The 24781-nt window shown below is 58.2% G+C and overlaps 2 protein-coding genes across 3 annotated transcripts in view; one reads left to right on the forward strand and one right to left on the reverse strand.

The window, feature by feature from the left end:
* The window catches only part of DTX1 (deltex E3 ubiquitin ligase 1), a gene marked incomplete at both ends in the record, with an annotated part of 33200 nt that extends 20490 nt beyond the window's left edge, over positions 1 to 12710 (forward strand). Inside the window, 7 exons of one of the 2 annotated variants that reach the window (XM_080717968.1) lie at positions 9553 to 9614; positions 9899 to 10060; positions 10200 to 10261; positions 11069 to 11239; positions 11293 to 11454; positions 11528 to 11617; positions 12486 to 12710. In XM_080717968.1, the coding sequence (XP_080574094.1) occupies positions 9553 to 9614; positions 9899 to 10060; positions 10200 to 10261; positions 11069 to 11239; positions 11293 to 11454; positions 11528 to 11617; positions 12486 to 12710 (934 nt within the window). The remainder of the gene's footprint in view (positions 1 to 9552; positions 9615 to 9898; positions 10061 to 10199; positions 10262 to 11068; positions 11240 to 11292; positions 11455 to 11527; positions 11618 to 12485) is intronic. The other variant, XM_080717969.1, reaches the window with a different exon arrangement.
* Positions 12711 to 15164: 2454 nt separating this feature from the next.
* Positions 15165 to 24781, reverse strand: part of RASAL1 (RAS protein activator like 1) — a gene marked incomplete at its 3' end in the record, with an annotated part of 30006 nt that continues 20389 nt past the window's right edge. The window contains exons 13-21 of the mRNA XM_080717967.1: positions 24581 to 24773; positions 23453 to 23590; positions 21255 to 21399; positions 20136 to 20305; positions 19131 to 19268; positions 18912 to 19047; positions 17727 to 17847; positions 15474 to 15550; positions 15165 to 15304 (exon numbers count right to left, since the gene is read on the reverse strand). Coding sequence (XP_080574093.1) covers positions 15165 to 15304; positions 15474 to 15550; positions 17727 to 17847; positions 18912 to 19047; positions 19131 to 19268; positions 20136 to 20305; positions 21255 to 21399; positions 23453 to 23590; positions 24581 to 24773 — 1258 coding nt within the window. The remainder of the gene's footprint in view (positions 15305 to 15473; positions 15551 to 17726; positions 17848 to 18911; positions 19048 to 19130; positions 19269 to 20135; positions 20306 to 21254; positions 21400 to 23452; positions 23591 to 24580; positions 24774 to 24781) is intronic.

The following is a 24781-nucleotide window of genomic DNA, read 5'->3' on the forward strand; positions in this document are numbered from 1 at the left end:
CCAAACGCTCCCTCTGCGCCGCCTGTTATCCCCCAAATGACTCCACCTTCCCTTAGCTCAGATCCGGAGGCCGAGGCCGGGAGAGGCCCGGCCTCCGAGGTCAGCCAGGCGGGCACCCAGACCTCTGGCTCGCGGCTGCGCAGTGCTGGCTTCGCGTTATTAGTGTTTGGAGCCCCCTGACCCCCGTGCAGCCCCTGCGGCCGCTGGACAAGCGCCTAGTTGCTGCCCACACGCTGGGCGGAAATGTCACCATCGCCTCGGGTTAAAAAGCTGTCTCTCCACCTGGGCTCCAGGGACCTCTGGGAGAACTCGGAAAAATGGCGAGGAGACGGGTTAGCAGAGCCAGGCTCTCTGCCCTGGCCTAGAGCAGCCCCGGGGGAGCTCTTTTGCAAAACTGGCTTTCCCAGCAGGACTTCATCGTGAAAGAAAGCAAGCCTGGGTCCTACCCAGGTTGGAAATTCCCTGGGCAAAGTGTCCCCAGAGCCCAGGATGAGGACCCAGGGAGCGGTGTTCCTGACACCCCTGAGGGAGTGGACACCCCTGAGGGTGTCCAGCGAAAGGGAAGAGCCGGGCCCAGGCCAGGGCGAGGGAGGCAGGGGGCGTGGCTGTGGCCGGGGCGGGGCCGGCGGACTCCGCCCGGATCCCCCATGCAGGGCCCCGTCATTCTCAGGGATGGCCTGAGGTCTACCCGGGTCAGATCTGGATGGTGTGTGTGGGCTCACCCACCGCCAGAATTTTCTTGAAATAGAATCAAAAGGATAAGATGTAGCCGGGCGTGGTGGCGCAGGCCTATAATCCCAGTACTTGGGAGGCTGAGACAGGGGGATCACAGGTTCAAGGCCAGCCTCAGCGACTTAGCGAGGCTGTGTTTCAAAAAAAAATAAAATAGGGCTGGTGCTGTAGCTCAGAGGTAGAATGCCCCTGGGTTCCATCCCCCCAAAAAAAAGAAAAATAATAAGAGAGAGAACAATAGAATGTACTGGCGTGCATCATATGTAGTACCGGTTAAAATTGTGCATGAATTTTTACATTTCTGCATCTCCCAAACAGGTGGCTAGATGAATAGAATTTCTTTGTCAGCGATGAAATGTTTGAAAGCCACTGTTGGCGGGCAGGTGGGAATTACTCTAGGGTTAATTCTCCAAAGATCACCAGGGTGCGGTCCCCCAGAGCGGTGCGCGTTCTCGGGGATGCGCAGATGGGTGGGAAGGCGGATGCGCCCTTAGCATGAGCCCTGGAGAGACGGCCAAGGTCGAGAGGGAGCAGGTGTCCAGAGAGGACCTCTTGTGATAGCCAGACGTGGAGAAGAGCCATTCCCGGCACAGGGGACACCAAGTGTGTCTTTAAGGGGGCCTGAAGGGCGCGGCATGGCAGGCCGGGTGAGGGACCATCCAGAGAAGGGCATCCCCGGCAGGACTTTGCTGGAGAGGAAGTAGGAACGGACCCAGAAAGTTCTAGAGACCACATGGGAAGAGATGCTTCCCTGTGGGTCAGTGGGGCAGAGGGGTGTGTGTGTGTGTGTGTGTTGCTAGAGATTGAAATGAACCCAGGAGCCTTCTACCTCCAAGCTGCACCCCCAGCCCCATTTTCTCTTTTACTGGGAAATAGGGTCTCACTAAGTCGCTGAGGCTGGCTTTGAACCGGTGATCCTCCTGTCTCAGCCTCCCAAGCCCTGAGATGACAGGTACGCACCCCCAAGCCTAGCTGAGATTATATTTTACAAATGGGGTTATCAGGCCAGAGTGTGGGGCCTCAGGGGAGCCTGAGGTTGGTACAACCGACAAGGGGGCTGGGGGTACAGAATATGTCTGAGCTCCAAAGGGCTGTGGGGAGAAGGAAGATTTCTCCCCGGGGGCGGAAATCATTAAACTCGGCTTTCCCTCACCCACCTGCTGGAGAACTCCCCTGATAAGTCTCCCTAGTCTACACCCTTTCTCTTACCCGCCCCTGTCCCCTGGAAGTTATTCCTGACCCTCTCTAAGAGCAGATATTGGACCCCAAAGCACAAAGCAGGAGACGGGGTGGGGCCTGGGAGGCCACCCTCCTCCCTCGCCAGCCTGTGGCTCCTCCCCCTTCCTCTAGGCGAAAGCTTCCCGTTGCCAGGGCAACCGAGGCCAAGCTGGCTGCGATGGGAAGAGGTGGGGAGGGGGGTCTCTGAGCTCCACCAGCCAGGCCCCTCCCCCACCCTGGTCCCCCAACCCCCCACTGCGGCCCTTCCAGGCTCTCTGTCCCAGTTTTTGTATCTGTATGAATTTGCGGGGCTGCCGGAGCCCAGTACCACCGCCGCCATGGCTTCCACAATAGAGCTGTGTCCTTTTGGGGTTCTGGCCACTAGTTTCTGAGGTCCGGGTGCAGGCAGAGCTGGTTCTCAGCCTCTGTTCTTGGCTCCCAGATGACCGTCCTCCCTCTGTGTCCCCATGGGGTCCTCTGTGTGCCCTCCCACGAATGCCCCCTCTTTTGCTTTTTTTGTGTGGTACTGGGAATTGAACAGGGGGATGCATTCCACCTCCGAGGTTCTCCCCCTCCCCTACTTTTTATTCTTTATTTTGAAACAGGGTCTCACTGACTTGCGAAGGGCCCCACTAAGTAGCCGAGGCTGCCCGCGAACCGCGATCCTCCTGTCTCAGCCTCCCGGATGCTGGGATGACGAGCGTGCGCCACCACGCCCGGCTTTCTTTGTCTCTTTCGGCCTGTCTCTGTCTCCCGGTCTCTCCTATTTTTTCCTTTCTCTCTCAGCTCTGCCCTTTCCCTTCTCTCCACCTTCCTGCTCAGGTGATACTGGACAAGTGGCTTGGTCTCTCGAGCCTCAGTTTCCCTATCTGACAGGGCTGCGACTGCCACCTCTCACAGGTGCCCTCAGCAGGGCGGGCGGGCACGCCCACGTAGCAAAACCATCACCTAGCGGGGTGCGACAGTATACACCTGTCACCCAGTACGTGCAAGGCGGAGACGGGAGGATCGCAGGTTCGAAGACAGCCTCAGCAGCGTAGTGAGACTCAGCACCCTTGAGAGACTGTTTCAAAGCAAAACAAAACAGGATATAGGTCAGAGTTAGAGCAACCCATCAGTTCACTCCCCCGTATTAAAAAAATAAATAGATAAATTGCCTACGATCCGTGTGCGAGGGAGCAGAGGACTCTTCAGAAAGCTCTTCCCCTCGGCCCAGGAGAGCGGCCGAGGGTGATTGCCGCCCCGAGTCGCACAGCTGGGGGAGGGGTGCTGAGTGTCCACCTGGCCAGAGGTTTTTTTCCACTCGCCCTGCGCCAGGGCGAGGAGCCAGCTGTCTGTCTCCATCTGGGGGATGCGCAGGGGTGGGGATCCGCCCTGCCTCGCGAGAGGTCAGCGTCCAGCGCCCGGGGCACAGCTGCGGCGAGCTCAGAGTTTCCAGCGCTTTGCGCTCGCTGCGCCTGGCTCCGTCCCGGGCGCCACTTCAGAGCTGCGCCTGCGTCTCCATGGCCCCGCAGCCCCGCCCCGGTCCTGATGGCTCCATCTTCAGAGGCGGCAACAGGAGAAGCCACTTGCCCAACGCACGCACTTAGGTCTCCCTTGGAAACCCCAGATGCGCCAGGGTATCGGGGTGCCCCACCCCGCCTGCCCTGCCATTTCAGGCTGTGGGCCCAGGAGGGGTCAGGGGGCCCAAAGGAAGGGGTGAAGCCGTAAGGAGAGGGCCCCGCGTCAGCACCCCCTTACTGTGTGGCCTAGCCAAGCCTCTCTGGGCGTTGGTGTTTGCAGCTTCTGAAAGGAGGCTGGGGAGACAGGTCATCCTCCAGCTGGAGCCCAGATGTCAAAGCTCTCTGTCAACTCCGTGCCCTCCTATCCCCCGGTCAGCCTGGCACAGCGCTGCCCAGCCGGTGGGTGCTGGAGAGACCCCACCCACCCATCCATCCATCCATTTATCCATCCATCCATCCACCCATCCATCCTTCCATCCATCCATCTCTCCCTCCCTCCATCCATCCATCCCTCCCTCCACCCACCCATCCATTTATCCATCCATCCACCCATCCATCCTTCCATCCATCCATCCCTCCCTCCATCCATCCATCCCTCCCTCCACCCACCCATCCATTTATCCATCCATCCACCCATCCCTCCCTCCATCCATCCATCCCTCCATCCCTCCTTCCCTCCCTCCTCCCATTCATCCATTCTTCCATCCATCCATCCATCCATCCATCCATCCATCCCTCCACCCATTCATCTATTTATCCATCCATCCACCCACCCATCCATCCTTCCATCCATCCATCCCTCCCTTCCTCTATCCTTCCCTCCACCCACCCATCCAATCATCCATCCATTTTGATCCTGGGAATTGAACCCAGAGCATTCTACCCCCAAGCTGCACCCCCAGCTCGATTTTTTTTTGAAGCAGGGTCTCCCTGGGTTGCTGAGATTCTTACTGCTTGCCGAGTCTGTCCTCAGACCTCCCGTCTCAGCCTCCCAAGTACTTGGATCACAGGCTTGCGCCCCCACGCCCAGTGAGATCCACCGTATACGTTTTCCCAAGTGGAGGCTCAGAACCTTTTCCTGTTTACTGGCCATGCGTGTGGGCGCCTTTCTTGCCAATTGCGTATTTATTTCTTCTGCTTTGCCTTCTCTGGGCTGCGCATCACTTCCTTAAGGGTCTGGAAGCACTCTCCCGGCAGCGCGGGCGTTAACCCTTTGCCCCACGCCTCTCTCCCCATTGCTGCCCCCTTTGACTCTCTTTTTCTGTGTGTGCGGTACTGGGGATGGAACCCAGGGGCACTCGACCTCCGAGCTACACCCCCAGCCCTATTTTTTAGTCTTTATTTGGAAACAGGGTCTCACTGAGTTGCAAAAGGCCTCACTAAGTAGTAGCTGAGGCTGTCAACAAACTGAGGTCCTCCTGTCTCAGCCTCCCAAGTGCCGGAATTACAAGCGTGCGCCGCCACGCCCAGCTGTGAGAACCTGTTTTAAAAATAAAAAATAAAATCGGGCCGGGGTGTAGCTCAAAGGTAGAATGCATGTGGATTTAATCCCTGGCAACACACACACACACACACACACACACACACACACACACACACACAGTAAATTAGGCTGGGGGTGTGGCTCAGAGCTAGAACACCCCTGGGTTCAATCCCCAGCATCAAAAAGAAAAAAAGAAAAAAGAAAAGGGAAGGCTGAAAAGGAAGAAATTCTAAAATAAGGTAGAGAATAGCAGCTTCTACCAAGGAAAATGAGAAAGGGAAGAAGTGTCGGGAATGATAGCAGGGAGGTAATTTTATTTTTAAGAAGAATGCAATTTTAAATAAAGATAAGTGAGGTGCGGTGGTGCACCCTTGTAATCCCAGCATTCGGGAGGCTGAGACGGGAGGATCACGGTTCACAGACAGCCTCAGCTACTACTTAGTGAGGCCCTCTGCAACTCAGTGAGACCCTGTTTCAAAATAAAGAATAAAAAACAGGGCTGGGGGTGTCGCTCGCAGGTCGAATGCCCCTGGGTTCCATCCCCAGACCCACAAAACAAACAAACAAAAAATATTAAGAAGGAAGCCATGAGCGGATGTGGCGTGCACACCTGTAATCCCAGTACTTGGGAAGCTGAGACAGGAGGACCGCAGGTTTGAGGCCAGCCTCAGCAAGTTAACGTGACCCTTGGCAACTTAGCAAGACCCTGTTTCAAACTAAAACATAAAAAGGGCTGAGGTCCAGCTCAGAGGTAGAATGCCGCCCCCCCTTGTTCAATCTTCAGGACAGGAGGAGGAATCTCTGGAGTCAGGATGGGACTCAGTGGTAGAAAGCTTTGCCTTGCTTGTTTGAGGCCCTGGGTTGAATCCCTAGCACTGGAAAAGAAAGACAGACAGAAAGAAAAGTAAGTACAGGTTGCGGGCACAAGCTTGTGCAAAGACCCTGAGGCTGCCTGGTGTGTTTGCGGCGGTCTGTGGCTGGAGAGGCTGGAGGGTGAGCGTGGGAGAGGAAGTGGCCCAGGGCCTTGAAGATGAGGACTTTGCTTTCGGGGTGTGAGCTGCAGCGGCCCCTTGGGACTGTGGTGACAGCCCCACTCCAAACCTGAGACCTGTCTGCAATGGGCAGACCGCGGGGAGATGGGGGGGGGTGTTTTCCTTTTTTTAAAATATTGCTTGCAGTGATTTTATTGCAGAGAACCCACATACATCGTGTCTCTGGTTCCTTCATGGTTATTACCTTTAAATGGCTAAAAAAAATTTTTTAGAAGTCCTCAAAGATGAGAACGGCCAAGTCCTGCCCTGCAGGCCCCCCACCCCCACCCGACCTCGCGGCCCCCCTTTCCTGGCCGCCGGCGCCCCTCCCCACGAGGTCACAGCCGCTCCCCACCCGGCCCCCACCTGAGCACTTCCTGTCCCGCTCCCCGGGAGGCCAAACCGCAGCGCGGTCTGCACCACGTGGCCGCGCAGGCCGTGGGAACGTGGGCACCGCAGCCTGCGGCCCAGCCCCCTACCTGGGCTCCCACGGGTGGGGGTGAGCGCTGGGCAGCGGGGGGCGCCACCTGGCCCCCAAGTGGAGTCGCCCCTCCAGACCTCTCTCCAGGGGGCCTTTAACCCCTTTAGCCCCTGGGAGGTGGGCGGGTGGGGGTGGGGGCGGCCATCCCGTTTGACAGAGGGGAAACAGGTCTGCAGAAGGCCCCGGGCTCGCCCAGCAGGTGGGGGCGCTGGCGCGTGGGAAGGGGAAACCCCCGGCCAGCCGGCAGCTGACAGGGCCCCAGGGGGCTCGGGCGCCCCCCTGCCCCCGGGTCCTGCAGGCCTCCGTGGGCCCGACCCACAGTCTGGGCCCGACGGAGGATCGCGGGTTGGAGGCCCGCCTCGGCCACTTAGCGAGGCCCTCAGCAACTCAGCAAGACCCTGTTTCAAAATAAAATATAAAAAGGGCTGGAGGTGTAGGTCAGAAATAGAATGGGTCAGTCCCCAGCACCACACACACACACACACACACACACACACACACACACACACACAGGCAAAAAAGGAATTAATGGTTGTGGGGCCCAGGGCTTCCGTCTCTCGGCGGTTGTGTCCCTTCTTTACCCACTAGGACCCAGGTGACTGAGGCACAAGCCCCTCAGGGGCTCCCCAGGGAGCTGCTGGGCACATGCCAGTATCCTGGGGGAGTCTGAGGCCAGGGGGGGCCTGGAAACCATCAGTAGAGAAGGTGACGAGTCCTGCAGGACCCCAAGCAGTGTCACAAAGCCTCTCCTTCCCCAGGGTCCTGGGCTCCGACCCAGAAACTCGAGGGCCTGGTGCCAGCTGTACCCCTCACCAGCTGGGTGACCTCATGAAGTCATTTTCCTCTCTGGGCTCTCTTACTTGCAGTCACCTGCAAACAAATGCCAAAGAGCTTCCCTGTCCTGTGCATTTCTGCCCTCTCCCCACGGTGCCTCCCTGGGGCACTGTGTGGAGGAGGATTCTGAAGTTGCCTCCTGGCTTCCTGGTAAGACGTTCTGGGATGGATTGGTGATGTCTCCTGGCTTCCTGGTAAGGCGTTCTGGGATGGATTGGTGATGTCTGCCACGGGAGCCAGATTGGTGCAGCAGTGTACAGGCCACGCATTAGATTTCTCTGCTCTAACTGGTCTCTGGGGTTGGGGTGACATTTAAAATTAGAACCCCCGTTTCTATGGAAACCAGTACCACCACCACCCCCAAGAGACCCCAGAGCTGCTGGGCCAGTTTCTCATTGGCTCATCTCTCTCCAGGACTTGGTGAGCGCGTTTTTTGTGGTGTGACCCCCAACCCTGGGGTCACGGGCTGGGTCAGATGCGTTTCCAGTGACCTGCAGTCTGGGGAGGAGAGAAGAGTGGGGCCACACAATCAAACAAGATGGGAAAGGTGGCTGAGCGGTGCGCACACAGGAAGGAGGTCCCAAGAGCAGGCGGGGCCAGGTCAGATGGTTAGGCGCCCCTGAGCAAGATGGGAGCCACCTGGGATTGGGCGCAGAGCACAGCCAAGGCCTGATGCGGGGCTCAAAAAGGAAAAGGTAGCAGAGAGAGGCGCTCGTCGGGGGGATGCATCCCACACTGAGAAGCCAGACCCCGCTCGGGAAGGAGCCGATGTCAGGCACCCCATCCTGGCAGGAGTCCTCAGAGCTCCCGCAACCAATCTGCGCCCCAAGGAGGTAGGGCAGCCCCCACTTCCGGGAAGCCCAGGCCAGCAGCCACTTGACCAGGGGAAGAGGATGTTCTCACCAGAGAAGGAAGCCGCACACTCCACATCAAAAGCGGCCCAGGCGGCTCCCACACCCGGCACCATGGGAGCCGGGCCACCGCGGCTCTCACAGGGACCGCAGATTGAGCGACGCTGGGGGGCAAGCCCGGGAGCCAGGCTGACTCTTGTAGCCCGGGGCTCTGTGGTTTTTAAGGGGTTCCAGAAATGTGGGGGCAGCTGAGGTCTGAAACCTTCCTTTCCTGAGGCACCGGTGACCGGGTGTGGGCCAGGGGGCTGCAGCCGCCGCCCTACCTAACATGTTCCTCCCGTGCCGCACCCCGTCCTGGGCATCTCCAGCCCCAGGCTGCCCCCCAACCAGAATTCAGAGCGCTCCTTCTCTCCTAAGCGCGTCCAGCCAGGGCTCCAAGCCCACCAGAATCCAGGAGCATAGGAACTCGGTCCTCCCCCTGAAGTCAAAAGTGACTAGCTCAAGGTGACCCTGCCTGGCTTTCTCTGTAAGAAGCCACACCGTGACTTAGCAGAGACGCGGGTGGTGGGGATCCGGCCGCTCCTGGAGTCTTTATTAGGCCCCAGGAATTGTGTTTGTCCCTGGTCACGTAGCACCGGGTGACTCCTCACAGCAGACAAAAAGAAAGCCCCGTACGGTCCCCACGCCACAGACGGGGAGCAGGCTCATGGGGTGAGGTGATGCACCCCACGTCACCCAGCTGCTTGGAGGTTGAACCAAGACCTGAAGGCATTTCCGGCTGGCCCCAAAGCCAGAGGACACACTTCCCCAGCGACTCTTCATTTGAAGAGGGGACACTGAGTCACAGGCACTAATGTCAGTAAATGTTACAGGTGGAGAAGAAATGCTCATGAAAAGCCTGGCTTTACTACTGCTGACCCTGTTAGGCAGGACTTCCCAGGGCTCATATTAGCTCTCAGACATGGCATGACTGTCCCAGAGAGAGGCAGTCAAGTGCCTGGCTTGTGTTGGCCCTGAATCCTTCCTCCCAGAATGGTGGGGCCAGTGCCCCCCTAACTCACGACTCGAGCCAGGCCAAGTCATGGTACTTGGGTTTCTTTTTTTCTTTTTTTTTTTTTTTTTTTGCGGGTCTGGGGATGGGACCCAGGGGCATTTGACCTCCAAGCTACATCTCCTGTCCTACTTTTTTATTCTTTATTTTGAAACAGGGTCTCACTGAGTTGCAGAGGGCCTCACTAAGTAGCTGAGGCTGTCCGCGAACCGCGATTCTCCTGTCTCAGCCTCCCGAATGCTGGGATGACAAGCGTGCGCCACCACGCCCGGCAGGTGTGCCAGGGGTCAGAAAGGAAGGCAAACGAGGGCCTCGTGATGTCGTCGGGGAACTGAAGTCCAGCTGCAGCCTCTTATTTTAACCCCGCAGGGTCCCTGCACTCCCGGTGAAGAACTTGAATGGCACTGGACCGGTCCACCCGGCCCTGGCAGGTGAGGCCCAGAAGGGGAAGAAGAACTAGGCCAGAGAGGAGGCAGCCCCGCCCATCAGCCCTTGGCTCCGCCCTCAGCGGGCTGGTGGGCGGGGCCAGGGAGCCGCCCCCAGGCTTGGGGCGCACTTGGCTCCAGCTGGGTTCGGCGGAGCGGGCGTGGTCTGTATGCAAATTAAGGGCGTGGTCCAAAGGAGAGGTCCCTCCCGTCAATGAGAGGAGGCTGTGCGCGTGATGGGCGTGGCCATATGGCGCCCCGCCCCTGACTCCGCCCCTTTCCCGCACCAGGGATGACCGGGATCCTGCTGTGCGCGGCCGGGCTGCCCGTGTGCCTGACTCGCGCCCCCAAACCCATCCTGCACCCGCCGCCCGTGAGCAAGAGCGACGTGAAGCCTGTGCCCGGCGTGCCCGGCGTGTGCCGCAAGACCAAGAAAAAGCATCTCAAGAAAAGTATGGCTCCCACGACCCTCCTGACCCCTCCTGACCCATCCAGCGGACTGGGGCAGCCCCAGCGCCCTCTCCCAGCCTGAGCCGCGCCCTGGAGTAGACTCCGGGGACCCCCCACACCCACGCCCCCGTGTCCCTGCAGGTAAGAACCCCGAGGACGTGGTTCGAAGGTACACGCAGAAGGTGAAGAATCCACCGGAGGAGGTGAGGCCGGGTGGGGGTCCGGGTCCTGGTGGGGGGCCCCAGCCCTCAGCCCCTACAGATGTCCTGGGTCAGCCAGCATGGCGGAACTCGCCTCTTATCCTAGTATTTGGGAGGCTGAAACAGGAAGCTTGCAGGTTCGAGGACAGGCTCAGCAATGTAGCGAGACTCTCAGTAACCTAGCCAAGACCCTGTTTCAAAATTAAAAAAAATAAAACAGGGCTGGGAGCGTTGGGCGCATGCACGCACGCACGCACGCACGCACGCACGGCATCCTGGGTGCTGGGTAATCCTGATCTGTCCTTCCAGTGTGCCCTTGCAAGAGCAGAAGTACTTATGTTTAGTGGAATTGCATTGAGTCGGATGTGGTGGTGCACACTTGTAACCCCAGGCTTGGGAGGCTGAGACAGGAGGATCGCGCAGCCTCAGCTACTGAGTGAGGCTCTCAGCAATTTAGTGTGAGACCCTGTTTCCAAATAAAATATAAAATAGGTCTGGGAGTATAGCCCGGAGGTAGAAGGCCCCTGGGTTCCACCCCCAGTACCACCAAAATAAATAAAATAAAATAACATAAAATAAAAAAGAATCACATTTACCCATCTTCTGATAGCTGACAGTTTCCGGTCACATTTTCCTCCAGAGGTCTCTAAGTTTGGCTTTTGAGGATGAAGGGAGGGGGCCATCTCTTCCCATGGAAGTTAGCTGAACTCAGTCTAGGGGGGGGCATCCTCTCATCCACCTGCTGCCCGTGATGGCCTGGAGGCCCGGCCTCCAGCAAGGGCCGCGCTGACCCCGGGCCTTTTGCCCCAGGACTGCACCATCTGTATGGAGCGGCTGGCCACGGCGTCGGGCTACGAGGGCGTGCTCCGGCACAAGGGCGTGCGGCCGGAGCTGGTGGGGCGCCTGGGCCGCTGCGGCCACATGTACCACCTGCTGTGCCTGGTGGCCATGTACGCCAACGGTAACAAGGTGAGCAGGGCGGTGCGGGGGGCGGCGGGCCGCGCGGCCGGGACTCACCCTCTCCCCCGCCCCAGGATGGCAGCCTGCAGTGCCCCACCTGCAAGGCCATCTACGGGGAGAAGACGGGGACCCAGCCGCCCGGGAAGATGGAATTCCACCTGATCCCCCACGCGCTGCCCGGCTTCGCTGACACCCAGACCATCCGCATCGTCTATGACATACCCACGGGCATCCAGGTGAGCCCCCGCCCCGCCGGCCCCGGGCCCCCCGCCGATTGGTGGCTTAAGCCCCTGCCGGCTGTCTCTGCAGGGCCCGGAGCACCCCAACCCCGGGAAGAAGTTCACGGCCAGAGGCTTCCCTCGACACTGCTACCTGCCCAACAACGAGAAGGGCCGGAAGGTGGGTGCCCGGGAGGGCGCGGGGGTGGATGCCCGGGCAGGGCCCGCGGAGCCTGTTCACCAGCCCGAAGGGTCTAGAGCTAGACCCCCTTTAACAGATAAAGACAGGCAGCTTCCGAGAGGACCAGTGACTTGCCCACGGTCACACAGTACCAACGTAGTGGAGCTGGGATTTTTTTTTTTTTTTTTTGGTGGTACTGGGGGGCTTTTCTCCCAGACCTATTTTATACTTTATTTGGAAACAGGGTCTCCCTAAGTTGCTGAGAGCCTCACTCAGTAGCTGAGGCTGGCTTTGAACCTGCACGATCCTCCTGTCTCAGCCTCCCAAGCGCTGGGATTACAAGGGTGCGCCACCACGCCCAGGTCAAAGCTGGGATTTGAACCCAGGCTGGCTGTCCAAGCCCTTCTGCACCACACTGTCGGTTGTCTGACTTAGTTTTTGTTTTTTGTTTTGAGAGATGCCAGGAAGGCAGGTTATCATGGGAAACCTCCATGTGTGTGTGTGTGTGCGTGTGTGTGTGTTTTATTAATGCTGGCAACAAACTGACACAGTGGTTATTCTAACTAAGACAGTGTGGGGTCTAAACCAAGGACAGCCTAGAGGGTGAGACCCTTCCTTTGCCCCAGAAGCAGATAACTTGGAAAGAGCTTTTACTAACAGGGCTGGAGGGGAAGCGCGAGCCTAGGGAATGACTCCCCAGGCAGTCTGGGAGCCTGGAGGGAGCCATGCTGGGGCTGTGGGCGGAGGCTCCCGGGGGTGGGGGCCACCCGTGACCTCTGCCCTGCCCGTGACCTCTGGTCCACCGTGACCTCTGCCCCTCTCATGACCTCTGATCCCACCCATGACCTCTGACCTCACCCGCCCCCAGGTGCTGCGGCTGCTCATCACCGCCTGGGAACGGAGGCTCATCTTCACGATCGGCACGTCCAACACCACGGGCGAGTCGGACACGGTGGTGTGGAACGAGATCCACCACAAGACGGAGTTCGGCTCCAACCTCACGGGCCATGGCTACCCGGACGCTAGCTATCTGGACAACGTGCTGGCCGAGCTCACGGCCCAGGGCGTATCAGAGGCCGGGGCCAAGGCCTGAGGAGGCCACCGCCACTCCTGCTTTATCCCTGGTGCGGCGCCTGCCTCCCTGGGCCGGGTGCGCCCTGGCGGGCCGAGTTCAGGGCTGCGGAAGAGCCTGCGGAAGCCGCCAGAAGCTTTCCAGGGGTGATGCCAGGCCCCTGGGCTCCGTCGGGACCCAGAGCTCCTGAGGGCTGCGGAGCGCCCGCCAGAAACCACAGCGACCTCCCTACCAAAAAGACAGCAAGCACCCCCCTCACTCACACACGCATACACGCGCGCACACCAACACACGTGTCCTGTTGGACACACGCACGTACACCCACGTGCCTCTACTGTCCCCCGGATTGGGGGCGAAGAGACAGAAAGCCCCCCGCGACGCCCCGTGTGAAGCCCTGTGTGTTATCTCTGTGTCGTTTCTGTACAGGTGTGTCTTGCGCTAAGGGACCCAGGCCGAGCACCCCGGGGCCTGCTGGGGGCGCAGGTTTGGGAAGCCCAGTCCACCCCTCCTGCCTCACCCCAGTCCCATCACGGTCTCTGCCACCTGCTGACCTGGCTGCGCGCCCTTGGGGTGGATGCCCCCGGGGAGCTTTTGCCCGAGCGCTTTTACCCAGGGATGGATCAGAGAGAGCAGGGGTGAAGACATCTTATTTTGTGCTTGTCTGTCTGTCCTTCTGGGACCCCAGCCTTTCTCCTCCTCCTGTCCCATCTCCAAGCCTTGTGTCTAGCACAGATAAAGGCACTGTTCTCTCTTCCCCGCCCCGTCCTGTCCTCTCCACCAGAACGCTCCCAACTCTGAGATCCGAAGGCTGTGTTTCTTTCTGGCTTCAGACACGAGAGGAGACACCGTCAGGCCAGCCCGGCGAAAAAGGGAGACCGCACAGCGCAGAGTTAATCTCCCCCTCCTCGGGGGAGTGGGCAGTGCGGTGGCTGAGGTCTCCAGCCAACCAGGGGCCCGTTGCCCAGGCAACTCACCAGCTCCGCCTCTGTTGATTGGCTGCTGCCCGGAGGAAGTCAGCCAAGATTTAAAGGGACGCCAGCGATTGCTCTTTTGAAAACCTACCAGTCCCACTGTGGGTGGAGAAATAAATGGTCTTTCTCCTCCTCGCCTGGTCTTTTCCTGCCAAAAAAAGGGGAGGTGGGCGGCTCTGTGGCTGGGGGAGGTGGTGTGCAAGAGAATGGCAGCCCCCAGCCATTACTGTAGACCGCTGGAGGAGTGGGGGGTCCCTTTAATTCTCATGTCCTGGAGCAGAAGAGGGGTGGGGGCAGGTGGGGGCAGAGGCAGGCCCTCCTAGCCCCCAGGCAGGTGGAGGTGGCCTGGCCTGCACATCCTTCCCAACACGATTAAAAGAATGGAAGATCTCAGGCTGGGAGCCTCTGGAGACGCTGGGATCCGCCCAGCGGGACCTCAGAGCCCCAGCCGGCAGGGACGAGGGGCCAGCTCCTCCCGGGCAAGTCCGGTGGACCCCCGAGTCCCCGATCTCAAATATGAGCCCCGCGATAGGCAGGGCTGCCGCGTGGCCGCCGTGGATGTTGTGGCTTCGGGCGACCCCTGCTGGTCACCTGCGAGATCGCGCCACGTTTCTGCTCACGCTGCGATTTTGCTAGTAAATCCGCGGACCCCTTCCAGCGCGTCCAGTCCGGTGTTCCCAAGCATTTTATGGTCCGTGTCTCCTTCCCACGCTCTCCAATATATAAACTCGCCCGCTGCCCAGGCACGTGATCCTCAGACCGCGGGGGTCACCCACATCCCCGGGGTCTGCTGAAAACCCCGCTCCTACCCCACGGACCTTCAGACAGAGGCTGGGCGGGCTCAGAAATCTGTATTTCTGGCAAACGGCCCAAAGCATGGACTTCTGACCTCAGCCTGAGACACCTTTCCCCAAACCAGTTTCGAAGCCCCTGATTTTATACGGGGTAAACGGAACCTCAAAGAGGGGGAGGGGGAGAGCTGGGCCCCAGGTGTCCCAGGCACCAAGGACGAGAGTGTGACTAAGGTCTCCCAGCTGCCATTCTTCCTGAGGGAAGCCGATTCTGTCATCTCAGGGATGGGGCCCACAGCCAAGCTCAGGGCACAGAAGGATCAGCAAGGTGGCGGGAATTCCCAGACATTTGTAAAAACAGTAGAGGCTGAGCCCGTGTAGTTTCTATCTGCAGCAACAGGGCCACACAGGCATGGGGTTTCAGGAACAGCTGTATCCAGCAGCTCAGGGCCAGACTGGCTCTGTTTGTGTGGTCAGAGGCTGGTCCAGCGAAGCCGGGGCTCCAAGCTCAGACAAGCGCGGCTCCTCGTCCCAGGGGGAGATTTGCTCAGTGCAAGACTGGCCCCTGCAGACAGGCCGCCATGCCCCCTCTGGACCTTGGGCACTGGGCACTGGGCACGTCTCTAGAAGTTTCAGGCCCCAACATTGAAGAGCACTGAAGGACAGCCATATCCTCGGTCCCCAGGGCTCCTTTGCCTGGCTCTGGCACTTTCTCAGGGTGCTGGGAGGCCCGGGGCCGCCTTCCTCTGTCCCTGCCACTGGAACTCCTCGTGGGCTCGATCTAAGTCCGCCAGCACCTCCAGCAGCCGCGCAGCCGTCTCCCTCTGCCGGGCCAGGACCTCGGGGCTGGGCTCTAGGAGGGGACAGACAAGGGTCACATCGACTCAGGCCGGAGCCCAGCGCGACTTGCTTCCAGCCTGAGGCTACGTAAATGTGCAGGAGCCCCGTGCAAAGGTTTGGAAGCGGCAGGGCGGGCGGGGGACCCAGGTGGTGCTGGGCCGGCCGTGGGGGCGCATCTGTACCGTGGGTGGCGCTGCTGCCCTTCCCCAGGTCTGCCTCCAGCCCCGCGTCCAGGCTGGGATCCTCCAGCAATTTCATCCTAGAGGTTGAGAACAGATAGGACAAGGCTGATCTTGGATTCCCCAGCCCTGCTCCAACCCGGAGACTGGCTGCTGGCTGCAGGAGAAATGACAGGTCCCCACAAAGCAACATCACCACCCACCACCCCACCGCCACCATCATGACAGACAGACATCCGCAGTTAGTGGGCTGATGCTACTCTAAGCCCCTACATGTAGAAGTCATTTAACTGCCATGGCAATTTAAGAGAGAAAGAGAGAGACAGACAGACAGACAGGGAGACAGGGACACGGACACACACAGAAAAAGAGACAGACAGACAGACAGATACTGGGGATGGAACCCAGAGGCCTTGTACCTCTGAGCTATACCCCCAGATCTATTTTATTTTTATTTTGAAACAGGGCCTTGCTAGGTTGATAAGAGTCTCACGACTTGCTCAGGCTGTCTTCCAACCCGAGATCCTCCTGTCTCGGCCTCCCAAGTACTGGGATTATAAGTGCGTGCCACCATGCCAGGCGCAACAACTTTATATAAAGCGGGTACTTACTTTTTGTTTTGTTTTGGATTATTTTGCTTGTTTTTTGTTTGTTTAGCAGTGCTGGGGATTGATCTCTGGGATGTTCTATCTCTGGGCTACACCCTCCTAGCCCTATTTTCTTTTTTATTTTGAATCAGGGTCTCACCAAATCACCAAAGACCTCATTAAGTCTCTGAGGAAGTCTCCAACCTGCCATCCTCCTGTTTCGGCCTCCCAAATACTGGGATTACAGGCATGGGCCACCAAGCACAGCTGAGTAGGTACTTAATTTTAGCACTATCCTACACATTACCATGAGACGGGGAAAAATTAAATAACTTGCCTAAGGTCACATGGCATAAATAAGAATTGTTACAGCCAGGTGTGGTGATGTACACCCGTAAGCCCAGTACTTGGGAGGCCGGCACAGGGGGGTTGCAAGTTGGAGGACAGTCTCAGCAATGTAGCTAGACTCTCAGCAACCTAGGGAGACATTGTTTCAAAAATAAATACAAAGGGCTAAGGTGCAGCTGGGAAGTAGAAAGGCCCTGGGCTCAGTTCCCAGTCCCAGGTAAACACAAAGTTACTGTGCATTGAGAGCTAATACTGTAACTCTGTATCCAGGCGCCTTCAGAATGCTTTCCTCAATTAGCACATGGGATCCTTAGGCAGCCTGAGCTTGGTTTCATTGTTACCCCCATTTCCAGATGAGGAAACTCGGTTTCAGAGAAGCTGAGCCTCCCTGCTTAAGGACACAGAGCCAAGGAAATGGAGCCCAGAATTTGAGTCCGGGCAGGTCAGCTGCAGAACCCGCGTGGTAACGGGTTGGGACAAATCTCCCTCGCTATAAACAGTGAAAGGAAAGGGGGTGTGAACTCAGGAAGCCAGGATTTTAAGTGAACGGTGCCTCCGGAGCCCCAGCTCTTAAAAGATTTTTAAGAACCAGGCGTGGTGGCACGAGCCTGTAATCAGGAGGATCACAGGTTGGAAGCCAGCCTCATCAACTTAGCAAGACCTCAGCAACCTAGGCAGATCCTGTTTCAACACTAAAAAAAAAAAAAAAAAAGTAAGCCGGGCGTGGTGGCGCACGCTTGTAATCCCCGTGCTTGGGAGGCTGAGACAGGAGGATTGTGCAGGTTCGAAGCCAGCCTCAGCTACTTAGTGAGGCCCTCAGCAACTTAGTGAGACCCTGTTTCCAAATAAATTATAAGATAGGTCTGGGAGTATAGCCCGGAGGTAGAAAAGCCCCTGGATTCCACTCCAGTGCCACACACACAGAAAGAGTAGGGGCGGTATAGCTCAGATATAGAATGCCCTTGGGTTCAATCCCCAGTAACACATACACATGCACACATGCACACACACGCACGCACATACACACATGCCTGCACACATACACATGCACACACACACGCACATACATACATGCATTGCACACACACACACACACACACACACAGATTCCAAGATCCTGTGGAGGCTGTTTTCCAAGACAGGACTTTGTAGACAGCCAGCCTCAGCCTGGGCCTTCGCTACACCCCGCTTCCCACTGAGGGAGCTTGGCTAATGTGCATGGGAAGAATGAATGCGTGAACGGACGTAGAGGCTTGGGGGGCCTCAGTGGGCAGCTGACCCGTGGCCACAGGACGTGGGCAGGACCGGCGGGACCCCTCACCTGAGCTGGTCTCTCCCCAGGAGCAGCTGCCGATACACGGTCTGGGTCTCAGCGTCGGGGTCCAGCGGGTCACTCCAGTCCCCCAGGGTGATGGCTGAGTGGGTGCGGCTGCAGCCCTCGGCTGAGGGGACACGTTTCACCGGGACTGCTCCCCACCCGGCCTCCAAAATCCTGCCAGGCCTCCCTGCCTCCACTCCCATCCCCACCGCTGCTCCTGGACTCCAGCCTCGGACTCACCTCTGCTCATCCTCCCTCCATGTTCCAGCCTCCAGCCCAAGGACCTTTCGATCCTCCAGCCCACCTGGTCTCTCCCCAGGCCTCACTGGCTCTGCCTGCAACACCTCCCACTCGTCCTGCCCCATCTCCAGCTACTCGGGTCCCTGACGCTTGCCTGGGTGCGGTAGTGGACACTTGTAATCCCATTACTTGGGAGGCTGAGACGGGAAGATATTTGTAAGTTTGCGACCAGCCTCAGCTACTTAGTGAGGCCCTTTGCAACCTAGTGAGACCCTGTTTCAAAATAAAGACTAAAAAATAGGGCTGAGGATATAACTCATAGGTAGAATGCCCCTGGGTTCCATCCCCAGTACTGCAAAATAATAATAATAATAAGAAGAAGAAGAAGAAGAAGAAGAAGAAGAAGAAGAAGAAGAAGAAGGAGGTAGCTTATAGATAGAATGCCCCTGGGTTCAATCCCCAGTATTGCAAAAATAGAAAAAAAGGGGGGCACTCGCAACGTTGAAATTGTAGTTACAAGTCACATTGTAATTACTAAGTGACGATTACATTGTAACGGGCATTGCGTCCTGCTGGGGCTGGGGGTGGAGCTCCGCGGCCGAGCACCTGCTCAGCACGCGCCCCCAGCACCAAAATAATAACGATGATGATGGTGATTTAACCTTCCTTGGGAGCAAGCACAGGCGTCCGGGTACCTCGGGCTCCCTGGCATATAGTGGCACTTAAAAAGCAGTACCTTGCCTTAGAGCACTGTGCACCGGGCACTTCTAGGTGCTTTGTGCAGAGTAACCCATTTAATCTACACGAGAGCCCCGGGGTCGGTGCCACCGTCTGCCCCATTTCACAGCTGCGAGACTGAGGCCTGAAGAGGTCAAGGGACAAGGCAGCGCCCGCCCCCGGGTGATTGACAGCCGCGGGGGCGGAGCCTGCCGCCGCCCCGCCCCTCACCTGAGCGCTCGGCCTGGAGGCAGCAGGTCCAGCGCCCGCCGCGGAAGGCGCCGGGGTGGCAGGTGGCCAGCTTGTCCTGGTTGGGGGCGCTGGCTTTGCGCAGGGCTGACAGCCACTGGTTGAGCTCGTTCACGTTCTGCGGGGGCCGGGGGCGCCGTGAGGAGGTGGGGGGGGGCCTGGGCGACCCGCCCCCGGCCCGCAGGACCCCCAGGGCCTCACCTTGCACTGGAGGTAGGTGGTGTGCGGCGCCCCCGCCCCGTCCTGCGTCACCACCTGCATCACGTGGGGCAGCTGGAAGGCGCCCTCGTCCACGCGCTCCACGGCGCGGATGTGGGCCAACGGCGTGCAGGAGCGCACCTGCGACGGGCGGGCCTGTGGGTGAGGGTCCCGCCCGCGGCCCCCCACCCTGACCTGGCCGGGGTCACGCGGGACCCCCCCAGCCCATGTCGGGGCGTGCGCTCTGCTAATTGACTGGAGACCCCGGCCGGGCCCTGGGGAGCGCGCTGGGCCCCTCGGTGGGTGCGCCCCGGGGAGGGCGTCCCCGCAGGGTGCTTTCGGGGTGCGCCCCGGGGGAGGACGTCCCCGCAGGGTGCTTTCGGGGTACGCCCTGGGGGAGGACGTCCCCGCAGGGTGCTTTCGGGGTGCGCCCCGGGTAAGGGCGTCCCCTCAGGGTGCTTTCGGGGTACGCCCTGGGGAAGGACGTCCCCGCAGGGTGCTTTCGGGGTGCGCCCCGGGGGAGGACATCCCCGCAGGGTGCTTTCGGGGTGCACCCCCGGGAAGAGCGTCCCCTCAGGGTGCTTTCGGGGTACGCCCTGGGGAAGGGGCGTCCCCGCAGGGTGCTTTCGGGGTGCACGTGTATCCACCACGGTGGGAGGCCCCCAGGAAATGTTTGTTGGGTGAATGAGCGAGCGAGCGCCTGGACGGGCGTCTGTTCGCTGGACACTACTGATGCCCCCCCCCCAGCAAGCGCGCACGACCGATCGCAGGTGAGTCTGTGCAGCACGGGCGCGGACCCGGTGGGAGCCACAGAGGGTGGCTAAATGTCCCCCCCCCCCGGCCTGCCCACGCCTGTGGACACGTCCCAAGGACCCGTGCTGTCCTGCCCGGCTGTGCGCAGGGCCCAAGGGTTTGGCGCAGCTCAGGAGCTCTGGCGCCGCGCGCCCCTCTCCAGCCTCAGTTTCCCCCGGGTGCAAGAGGCCGCCCCGCGGGGTCCGGGAGCCCCACCTGCCACTCGGGGCCCTTGGCGCAGGACAGGCCCTCCCCGCTGAGCCGGAAGTAGCGCTTCCGGAAGGCGAAGCGCGTGGCCAGCCCGGCCTCCTCCTTGCGCTGCAGCAGGTAGCCTTCTCGGAGGACCGCCGAGGGCGGGGCCAGCGCCCGCGCCGCGCCTCCGGCCTCTGGGAGGGAGAGGGATGGGTATGGGCCCTGCCTGTGCCCAGCTGGACCGAGCCCAACTTCTCCTCCGCTTAAAAGCAGCCGGCGGCTCCATGCTGGGCCCTCCCGGCCTCCCCGCCCTCGCTCCCGCGTGGATCCGCCTCAGGGCCTTGGCACCTGCTCCTCCCTGGCCGGAGCACTCCTCCCAGGATCCTCCCAGCGCTCTCTGTCCTCCCTCGGGTCTCTCATGGCCAGCGGGGGCCGTTCCCCGCACCCCGTCTACACCTGGGCGTGGTGCTCGGGCCCGTAGTCCCAGTACTTGGGAGACGGAGCCAGGAGGATCGCAGGTGTGAGGCCAGCCTCAGCGACATGGGAGATTCTCAGCACCCCAGTGAGACTCTGTTTCCAAGCAAAAATAAATAACAAAGGGGCTGGGGGTGTAACTCAGAGGTAGAACACCCCTGGCTGGGTTCAATCCCTAGTACCACACCCACAAAATAATGATAATAGCAGTAATAATAAACATATATAAAACTGCCACTTTTTTTTGCTTATATATAACTTGTATATAATTCCAGAATGAGTCTCATAATACTCAATTCTTTGCTAGAACAAGACTTCTCTGGGAGCAGGACCTTGTGTGTCTAGTTCACTCCGTCCGCTCTAGACTGTAGATTTTTATTATTTATTTATTTATTTATTTTTTGGTGGTACTGGGGTTCCTGGAAACCCTTCTACCTCCGGGCTACACTCCCAGACCTATTTTATACTTTATTTGGAAACAAGGTCTCACTAAGTTGTCGAGAGTCTCACTAAGTAGCCGAGGCTGGCTTCGAACCTGCAATCCTCTTGTCTCAGCCTCCCGAGCGCGGGGATTACAAGCGTGCACCACCGAGCCCGGCTCCTGGGTCTCCCACTTCTGCCAGGGGATGCTCGCTGGCCTCTCGGGGCTGGGGAAGAGGCCGCACTCACCCTCGTCCCCGCCCACGTCCACCAGCTGGTCCAGGAAGTCTCTCACCCGGGAGATGCTCTGCAGCAGGAAGGGGTGCAGGGGCGCCATCCACAGCTCCTTGCCCTGGCCCAGCTGCTGGCCCAGGTTGCCGATGCTCTGGACGGCCTGGAGCGAGCAGGGCGGCCACGGTCAGGAGGGGAGGCCCTGGGGACCGGCCAGGCCGGCTCCCGACTCCCCGGACAGTGCTCAGCGGGTGGGGAGGGCGCGGCTACATCTGTGCCTCCCTCTCCTATTTATTTATTTATTTATTTATTTATGTCTGCTGTGTTGACGATGGAACCCAGGGGGGCAGTCTACCTCGGAGATATACCCCCAGCCCTATTCTATTCATTTTTATTTTATTTTGTTATTATTATTTGTTGCATATTCTATTTGTTTTTATTTTATTTTGTTATTATTATTTGTTGCGGTACTGGGGATGGAACCCAGGGGCATTCTACATCCAAGCTACACCCCCAGCCCTATTTTTTTTTATTCTTTATTTTGAAACCGGGTCTCGCTGAGTTGCGGAGGGCCTCGCTAAGTAGCTGAGGCTGTCTGCGAACCGCGATCCTCCGGTCTCGGCCTCCCGAATGCTGGGGTTACAAGCCTGCGCCACCACGCCCAAACTTATTTTTATTTATTTTTGTTTTTATTTTTGTGTGTGTGTGTGTGGCACTGGGGGTAGAACTCAGGGTCTTGGGTTCTATCCTCAATACCACAAAAATAAGTAAGTAAATAAATAAGGAAACAAATAAATAAATAAATAGTTGCCTTCTACATCCCTCAGGGAGGGCTGAGTTTTCACTATAAAAGAAGAAATTTGTGCCGGGTGTGGTGGAACACGCCTGTAATCCTGGTACTTGGGAGGCTGAGACAGAAGGATCACGGGCTCTAGGCCTCAGCAAAGTAGATGAGGCTCTCCACAACTGGGGGAGACCCTCTTTCTTTCTTTCTTTCTTTCTTTCTTTCTTTCTTTCTTTCTTTCTTTACTTTCTTTTCTTTTCTTTTTTTGTGGTACTGGGGGTGGAACCCAGAGGCTTTCTACCTCCAGTCTCTACTCCCAGACCCATTTTATTTTTTATTTGGAAACAGGGTCTCACTAAGTTGCTGAGAGCCTCACTAAGTAGCTGAGGCTGGCTCCGAACCCGCGCGATCCTCCTGTCTCAGCCTCCCAAGCGCGGGGATGACAAGCGTGCGCCACCACGCCTGGCTGAGACCCTGTTTCAAATAAACAAAAAATAAAATAGGGCTGGGGTGTGGCTCAGAGGTAGAATGTCCCTGGCTTCAGGCCCAAGTCCCAAAAATAATAATAATTAATAAAAAATAAAATTGGAGCTGGGCGTGGTGGGCATGCTTGTAATCCCAGCATTCGGGAGGCTGAGACAGGAGGATCGTGGTTCGCGGACAGCCTCAGCTACTTAGTGGAGCCCTCCTCAACTCAGCGAGACCCTGTTTCAAAATAAAGAATAAAAAATAGGGCAGGGAGTATAGCTCGGAGGTCGAATGCCTCTGGGTTCCAAACCCAGACCCGAAAAATAAATGAATAAATAAATTAATTAAATAAATAAATAATAGGGAAAGGGGGTATATCTTAGGTAGAATGCCCCTGGGTTCTATCCCCAGAATGAATGAATACATAAATATGTAAAGAGCAGGGCGTGGCGGTGCACGCTCATAATCCCAGCATTCGGGAGGCTGAGACCAGAGGATCGGGGTTCGCGGACAGCCTCAGCCGCTTAGCGAGGCCATTCGCAACTCAGTGAGACCCGGTTTCAACAATAAAAAGACTAAAAAAAAATAGGGCTGGGGGTGTAGCTCAGAGGTACAATGTCCCTGGGGTTCTGTCCCCAGTACTGCAAAAAAAAAAAAAAAAAAAGATTTGAAAATAGGGCTGGGGTGTTGCTGGCAGTTAGAATGCCCCTGGGTTCCACCCCCAGTACCACAAAACAAAAATAATAAATAAATAAATAAATAAATACAGGGCTGAGGGTGTGGCTCGGAGGTAGACGTCCCTGGCCTCGATCCCCAGTCCCACAATAATAATAATATCTAATTAAAGAGCAAATTGAAGAGGGGCGGGGAGGGAGGGCTGGGGCTGAGGCCCGGGCTCCCGGGTCTCGGAGTGTCTGCAGCCCCGGCCTCCTGGCTGGTCCCCGTGTCACTCCTGGGGGGTCACCTTAGCCAGCAGCAGCAGCGAGCGCCTGGTCTGGGGGTCCGCGTGCTGGTCCCGGAGGTCGAAGAGCTTGGGCGTGAGGATGGCGGGCGCGAAGAGCCGCAGGAAGAGGAAGCCGCTGATGGCCAGGTACTTCACATCCTGCGGAGGGCCGCAGTGAGCGGGGCCCGGGCCGTGGACCCCCAGACCCCGAGGCGGCGGACACTGGACATGGGGTTCCAGGGGACGTGGGGCGGGGCGGCCGGAGTCCACCCTGGCCTGCCAAGGAGGTCTCTCCGCTGTGGGCCTCAGTTTCCCCACCCGGAAAATGGGGAAGCCACAGGACCCGCTGTCAGTACTGTGCTAAGGACCCCCCCCCCCAGGGGCCTCGGCATCTTCCCAGCTGACAGGGAGAAGCAGGACCTCAGAGAGGTCAGGTGACTTGCTCAGGGGCACAGAAGCCACCCCTACAATCACCCACAGTCAGATAAATCTGTGGTTTATGGTCATAAGAGTGGGCCTGAGCCGGGCGTGGGGGTGCACGCCTGGGATACCAAGACAGGAGGACCGCACAGGTTCCAAGCCAGCCTCAGCTACTTAGTGAGACGCTGTTTCCAAATAAAATATAAAATAGGTCTGGGAGTATAGCTCAGAGGTAGAAAAGCCCCTGGGTTCCACCCCCAGTACCACAAAATAAATATAAATAAAAATAAATAAATAAATAATAAAATGGGGCTGGGGGTATAGCTCAGAGGTAGAATGCCCCTAGGTTCCATCTCCAGTACCACACACAAAAAAATAAATAACAATAAGCCGGGCGTGGTGGCGCACGCTTGTAATCCCCGCGCTTGGGAGGCGGAGACAGGAGGATCGCGTAGGTTCAAAGCCAGCTGCGCTGGTTTAAGAGACCCTGTTTCCAAATATTTTTTAAAAAGTATAAAATAGGCCTGGGAGTGTAGCCCGGAAGTAGAACGGCTTCCAGGAACCCCAGTGCCGCAAAAAATAAATAAATAAATAAAATAAAAATAAATAAATATTATTGCATTCTTACCCGGGGTCCCAGGCCCTGCCAGGAACGCTGCCCACTCCTGCCACGAGAGGGCGCGCCCGAGTCACCTCCGCCCCGACTGCCCTCCAGCCTCCGCCGCCCACCTGGTGCTCCTGCTGGGGGAAGCGCTCCTCCACGCGCAGGTACAGCTGCTTGAAGACGCGGCGCATGGCGGGCGGGCAGCGTCCCACGGAGCCCACGATGGCGTCCATGATGGGCCCCAGGTAGCCCGTCAGCAGCCCCAGGCTGTGCTCCCGCACTTGCTCCTCCGACGGTGCGCCCTTGAAAGAGATCCTCCTGCGGAA

This window comes from Muscardinus avellanarius (genome assembly GCF_963383645.1).
Source record: "Muscardinus avellanarius genome assembly, chromosome: 21".
NCBI lineage: Eukaryota > Metazoa > Chordata > Mammalia > Rodentia > Gliridae > Muscardinus > Muscardinus avellanarius.